The sequence below is a fragment of the Triticum dicoccoides genome, chromosome 6A (assembly GCF_002162155.2).
Source record: "Triticum dicoccoides isolate Atlit2015 ecotype Zavitan chromosome 6A, WEW_v2.0, whole genome shotgun sequence".
Lineage (NCBI taxonomy): Eukaryota > Viridiplantae > Streptophyta > Magnoliopsida > Poales > Poaceae > Triticum > Triticum dicoccoides.
In genome coordinates, this window is record NC_041390.1 from 39,092,813 (window position 1) to 39,100,074 (window position 7,262).

A 7,262-nucleotide genomic window follows, 5' to 3' on the forward strand; every position below is an offset into this window, starting at 1 on the left:
ATCTTTTCCAGTCATGCGTGTACTCTAGAAAGGTACATGAACTCATCTAATTAAGATTACGGAAATTTGTGTTAAGTTGTTAATTGTGAGAGGAAGACGTACATATAACAGTATATTCTTCAGGAATTTAAACAAAATGATAGTGTATTTCTACTATATAATAATATAAATGGGATTTGTTGTTGGCTTTTAAGTCACAACCTTCATTGTTTCACATCATTACTTCCATTTTGAATATCTTTTACAATTGATTCAATTTGTTTTGTACATAAAGCTATCAGTCCTTAAAGACTCATGAGATTTGTTGACACGTTATAGAAACGTTCTTCAGCTTTAATTCTTTGGTAGAAACGTTTTTAGCACTCTACATCTTTTATTATGGTTGTACATTTATCCACTTGTTATTTATAGAAATGTGTTTATACACTTGCAGTTATGCCTAAAATGTCATCTTCAAGCAATAATGGTTGTATCGAAAGAGGGGACAAAGAAACATGTTGTAAATGGATCATAATGTTGTCTCGAACATTTTTCTTTACATGTAAAGATGAATGGCTGTACCTCTAAACTTTTGAGTCTGAAGATATCTCATTTTGTGTAATAACATGTGATTCAGATAATTAGATTTCATTCAATGATGTTCTTTGGTCGTTAAAATGTATTATGTCAAACTTGTCACCAATTATGCTTCATACCCAAAAGATGTCTTTTTTTGGTTATTTGATTTGCATCAGGATTTGTCCCCGCACTGCTCTTATTGGCTACAATAGCAACGCATGGCCACATACCTTCATGGCTAATATAGGATGTTAGGATCTAGGGTTCACAGGATCCTAGTCGGTTAGTGAGGTTGAGGAGTCCTCCTGGATGCCGACTTCCTTGTCATATACTCCAAGTCTTCTGACTCCTTCCTTTCATAAGGCCTCTAGGCCAAGACGTCGGACCAAGCTGTAAACTGACCTAGGGTGCCACGGGCCAACTTCCGATATGATGAGGCACCCCTAGGCCGTAACACTGGCATATATCCAGACCAAATATCAACAAACAAATATGTTGTATTAGCTAAGTAACAAAAGATGCATCTGTTGTTCATTGTAGGGTGCAATCGTTAGAAAATAGAAGAAATGGAAGGTAATTCTTAGTTTTTGACCCTCTGCGTTCACAAAGCTCTTTGGTTCATCTAACCAAAGTTATAAGCATAATTCGGTGGAAACATGTAGTAACTAGCTACAGTGATTGACTGGCATAAGTTGACATATTAACTTAAGTGATTGAATTGCATCATAACCATTCAGGATTTAACTAGCAACATTTGTACAATACACTGGCAAAACAACATGTTGAATGGAGTTAATTGGCATGGAAAGGGCGATCTTGTCGATGCGCAACGAGAAACAACATATGCAAGAGGATGATAATCATGTCGATGGTTGATTTTGGATGTCGTCTATTAAACCTGCAGCAGATACAATTTGAAGAACTCTGGTCAGTATTGAGACATGCAAATTTAGTTGAAGTATGTGTTTGGATCGTTCTCACTAGCAAATAAAAGGCAATACATGCTTAGAGGGATATAAATACAAAAGTGCATGTTGACAAAAATTATTTGGAACTAATAATTTGCGGCAAATCCCAAGGATGGTCAATTTAGGTAAGATAGCTTCAAATAAACTAGAAATTAAAACCATACAAACCGGGACTAGTCCTTGATGGAACTTTTTGATGAGCAAAAGCATGCACCCAGCGGAGGCCGAGCCTTTAACATGAGTCAACAAGCTGCACAAATTATAGCCTACTCTAGCTAGACAACTAGCTGATGCCTAGGTATTTAACCTGGAAACCAGAATACATATGCAAAACACGAGGGCTTGACCATTAAAGAACATTGTAACGAAAAAGGGAAACAAAGGTAAGGAAACCCGAATAAAAATATTGTCTTTTATCATTCACTCCGCCATTCAACTTTTATTTCTAACAAAATATGAGGGTGTGGACACACAAATGTCGTGGGAATATAGCATTTAGAATGAGCTACTAATCGAAATACATGCACAACTAAACTCTACAATTGGGATGCCAGTGCCACATTTCAACCACCATAAACATGTAAAGCAATGAAAGATTGATATTAGGTTTCAAAGAAACTTACAAGAATTAACATTTATATCTCTATACTTCATGTAGGAGGATGCTAATCATAAATGACAAAAAAAACATACTCACCAGAGCTAAGATAGACAAAGCATTCTGATGAACCATAGGTCTCGAAGACGTTGTATATTTTAGTGCGTCTACTGTTACTTGATGAGACCTCCTGTGTGAGCCTCACAATAATTTTTTTAATCTTTGGTGCGAATACAAGTAGTTTTCTCAGTAAATCAAACTCATGATCCACTCCTTCAAATCCATTGATTTCCACTTCTTCAAGAGCAGTCAAGGAGATAGCTTGGGACCTCCAGTTTGTGGACTCACAGGGACAATCCGTTGGGCATTCTTCTTTTACCTAGGACCGAAAAGTAAATATAAACTACTACAATCTATTATTGAGATATTGTTAGAGCAGAAAAATAATTACCACTGATCTTAATAGGATGATCTTAAGCTTCCGAAGTGAACTAGAAATTTGATCAATCTGAAGGAGATAAAACACGAGTGCTCCAAAAACATGTCCATCTGTTTTGAGATCTAGCTCCAAAAGAGAGAAGTCATCAACCATATGCTTCTCTATCTCCTGTGCAAAGTTGGGCTCATAGGGGAAAAGTGACGAGTCCTGAAAAACAATTTTGCAAGATCTATGTAATTCATAAATTTTAGTTAGTATAATATTCCAGTAAATTAAGTAGGAGAGGGGACTTACTACACTTGCACGAATATGCAACAAAGGGAGTTGTCCTTGTCTATCTGTCGCCTGCAACCCCAACAACTCGAGATACCAAGGACCAAACACAATAGATTCCTCTGTGTAGCAGCAGTACCACCAGACATTCTCCATAATTGGTGCCAAGACCGAAATGTTGACCTCCAACATCACTGTAAGGAGAATCTCCAATTTCTTAAGCATGGGGGCTACAATGTTGACATGTTCTGTCGAGAATGGGTTCACAATAAGCTCCTGTAGCGACGGTGAATTCACCCTTAGATCACACGTCTCAAATAAAATGCCGCTGAGGAGGAGGGTGCCCAAGCGCGGGCAGCATGAGAGCAAGGCATCGAGGTTGCCATTGCAGTGCAGTAGGGACAACGTCTCGAGCACAGGAAACTCGACGTCGACTGGCACAGAGCGAATGTATACATGGTCCAGCATGATGTAGGTGGTGTGGCGGAAGCAAGGCAAATCAATGATGATGGACCTTCCTAATAGGCCAAAGCTTGAGGGGAAGGAAGCAACGAACTCCTTCGGCTCAAGTTCCGCGGCGACGGACAACAACGAGTTGACTTGTGCGGTGCTCGCTATGTCCTGCTGGGGGGCATGGATTTCCAACAGGGAAACTGCAGGAGGAAAAGAGATCTGGCCGAGTGCTGGTTCGATTGAGTCGAACACGACCTCGCGAAAGATGATTTGGCGGAGACTGGCCCAGAGGCCGCGCCATCGCCGTGAGAGGATGCTTGTGCGCGCCGCAACTCCGATGCAGGGGAGCTTGGCAAGGATGAGGAGGAGTAGATCATCGGGAAGGGTGCTGATGCAATCTGGATCTAGGAAACCCAGGCGACACCTAGATCTGAACTCCATCGGAGCTTTTGCAAAACACCACCGTTCCCCCTCCAATGAGAGGGGTGGAGGGACGAAATAAGCCAGAGGTGAGGAAGTCGGGGAGAGGTGAGGAAGCCGGGGAGAGGTGAGGACGCCGGGGAGAGGTGAGGACACCAGGGAGAGGGGAGGGTGGGGAAAGGGGGCAGTAGTGGTGGTGTTTGGTGGGGTCAAAAGGGTGGGTGGCGATGGAGATTTAGTGGTGTGTGGTGGTGTCGGTTTATTTGAGGAAAGTTCCTTATTTGATAATGGTAAAATTATGGATTCCTTATTTGACCCTAGAGATTTCAAACTTCGTTGTTTGAAGCTAGGTCTAGATTTCATTCTTTAATACGACACTACTGACATGTCAGATTTTTGTTTGATGGACGAAATTACCCCTTGTTGTATGTGGGCCAGCCCTGCCACTCGTCCCCTTAATACATGCCTCTCTCCCAACTTTGCCTTATTTGGAATCTTCTCATATGGATCGTCTCCCCACACCTTGCAAAGTGGTAATAAATAGCTTGGCCTTCAATCAAGCCTCACATGCCCTGGCCCTCCAGCCAAAGTAGTGTTAATTGTGTTATGCAGTTCATATGTGATGCCTGCTATGAAGTGTGCTGCTTTTGGGTAGTAAGGCAACCAAATTTAAAAGGGCGAGCAAAACAACTACGTGCACATAGACAAACATGTGGGGTTTGCATCTGCTCACCCCTAAAGCACAAATGCAGGCCACCAAATAGCATAACTAATTTGGCAACCAATGCAGTGTAGGATACCAAACGATTGAACAACATGGTATTGAGCTTGCATTAGCTAAGGCAGGCCCAGTTGAATCGCACATACAAGGGGCCAAAAAACGACGCATGATACCAAAAACACAAGTGGAGGAAGCATTTCCCTCTCCCCCCGTCCAATCTGCGGAGCCCCGTGCTGCCTCGTGGCGGCATTCCAACAACTCTCATATGAACAACATACACTACAAAAAAAAGACACATCCGTGATATTATGGCCCGAACAAAAAAAGTTTATGTCATGGTTATGACACTTCTCTGATGATAATTATGACAAAACCACGTAGCATCATAGATGTGGTGGGCTCCTATTTCTATGACAAAAAATCATGACAGAAAATAGGCTTTTCATCCTAGACGGGCCGGGGACGCACCTGCACTTCAGTTGGTATACAACCTTGCTGAGCTAGCGCTGGAAACAGAATTACCAGTACTACATCCTCCCTCAGTTGATGCTTCTCTCCTAGTCTTCCTCACGGTCGGGGTGGCCTCATCATGCTCATCATGGCCTCTTCCGTGTGTTTTCTTCATCTCTGCTTCATAGAGAAAAATTGTTATAATTTCGGGATTTATTCAGGAGTTGTATTTTATTATCATTGCCTTCATGTAGTAAGTTCACTAGTGAAGTTTATTTATCTACTCTAAATGAATATGCATAAATGTTGGAGAAATAAATTCCAGAAATAAGAATGATGCAGATCAGCTACCATTTGCAATTTGGATTTCATCACATGCCTTAAGTACATTATATAGAAATGTACACTTTGCACTTCAAGGCAAAACAGTTTATCCGCTGGCACTGTCATTTTGCTTTTGGCGAACCTGTATGAAAATATGACTATTTTAATACACTAAAGTGGACATTTATGAAAACGACAGGAGAACCTTTTGCTCAAAATCCTCTAATCACTGATGTATTCAAGATAAGAAAGTGATTTTTCATCATAATTAGTTAAGCCCAGTCCCAATTTCTGAAAACATAAGAACTCATACAGATGGGGCTGTGATAATTGGGAATACTGATAAAATAGTTGTGGCCATGAAGCTTCTGAAGCAAATCACAAGTAAAAGTTAGCCACATATGTAGTTTAGAAAACTTTGTTGTAAGACCTCTATTTTTCAGCTCTGATTCGAGTTAACTTGGCTCCTGAAAGATTTTTAAACACTTACTAGATAGCTTCACACTTGACTTGGGTATAATAAGTTTCAGAGTTCACACACGAAGTCCGAAAGATTCAGGGCTAACATTCAGCTCTGATTCGAATTCAGAGTTCAGGGTACAAAATTTACACAACGGTTACTGTTTCCATGCATGCGTGACTCGTTCAGATTGTTTACATCCAAGTGAAGATCCAACAAAATGTACAAAATTGATTAAAGTACCAGATGCTGCCAGTTTATTCAAATCTATTACTTGCAAGATTCAAAAAAGATTAAAGTAGGAGCTTCCCTAAATAAAACTCACGCCAGCATCAGGCCATACTTGTCACAGAAGCCTTCTGAATCATGTCAGCAAAGTCATAGCCACCATGTTTCATCTTGTTTCCTGGGAGAAGAAGAAAAAACACCATCCAGTTTCAGCACATCTTCACCTGGAAGAAGGAAAACAGCATCCACATTCAGGCCTCTTTTGGTTCATAGGATAGGAAAGTCATAGGAATAGGAAAGTCCTAGGAAGTGAGGTGACATGTATCTCAAATCCTATGAGTAGGAATAGGTAAGGAGATGCCCTTTGGTTCACATCATAGGATTTTTTCCATTGAGTCTAGGCTAATGTTTATTTTCCTATGAAATGTGGAGGATAGGAAGAATTCCTCCATAGGAATAGGATTCCATTCCTACAAACCAAAGGGCTCTAAAGGAATTTTTCCTATAGAAATCCTATCCTATGAAATTCCTACAAGATTCCTCTAAACCAAAGGAGGCCTGAATTAGTATGCTCCTATTGCCCAGCCACTTTTTTCTTGAGGGAAACTCGACATCATCTCACCTAGTGGTAAGCCACTTCATGATCGATCCATTCCCAATCCCCTTGCTGACATTTCATTAATCTTGTTTCTATAATTACAACAAGCACCAGAGAAGGGACACGCAGCTGATCTTTAAATCACATTTCTTCACCAATATAGCATTGACCTCTCCTTTGCCTTACGTACTACAAGCACACACCAGAGATCTCATTTCTTCCAACTTCTACAACCTCACATCAGGAACAAACAAATGTGCACCCATCCTCACACAGGTTGGTTCATACACTGAGGTACATAGTAAATCCTATGTATGAAATTCTGCAAGACTCTATACTACATGGCATCCCATCCGGCTTTTCTTCATTTTCCTTTTACCACTTTCCAGATAGAAATTTGCAAAAATGATGGTACATAAGACCCACTAAACAAATATTCTAAGGGATAAAGATGCCCTCACTACCTATACAGATAGTGTTATTACGGAATAAAATTAGCTAAAGATATAGCAGAAATTAACATGGTAATGCTACAACCTTTTTTTAAGGTTACCATAACATAAGTTCCCTTGTTGTATGAAATGCCCTCTGTTTTTCAGCACCATGGCATACACACATCAGTTTGCTTCTCCAGTAGAAATACAAGGGCATTAGAAATATATGTTTACGTAGTGATAGACAAGTAGGCCGTCAATAGAAATGTGACTAGCCCCTAGAAAAGTATCACCCAGAAGGCCATCCAAAACTAAAAGGGAAAATAAACAAAAATCGA

The 7,262-nt window shown here is 40.4% G+C and overlaps 1 protein-coding gene across 1 annotated transcript; it reads right to left on the reverse strand.

Moving 5' to 3' along the window:
* Window positions 1-1,236: 1,236 nt before the first annotated feature.
* Window positions 1,237-3,872, reverse strand: LOC119319203. The gene is made up of 4 exons (XM_037593692.1): window positions 2,858-3,872; window positions 2,576-2,770; window positions 2,224-2,503; window positions 1,237-1,456 (listed from the first exon to the last, which is right to left on the reverse strand). The coding sequence occupies exons 1-4, from the start codon at window positions 3,728-3,730 to the stop codon at window positions 1,419-1,421; spliced, it is 1,386 nt and encodes a 461-aa protein (XP_037449589.1). The 5' UTR covers window positions 3,731-3,872; the 3' UTR covers window positions 1,237-1,418.
* Between the last annotated feature and the right edge of the window lie 3,390 nt (window positions 3,873-7,262).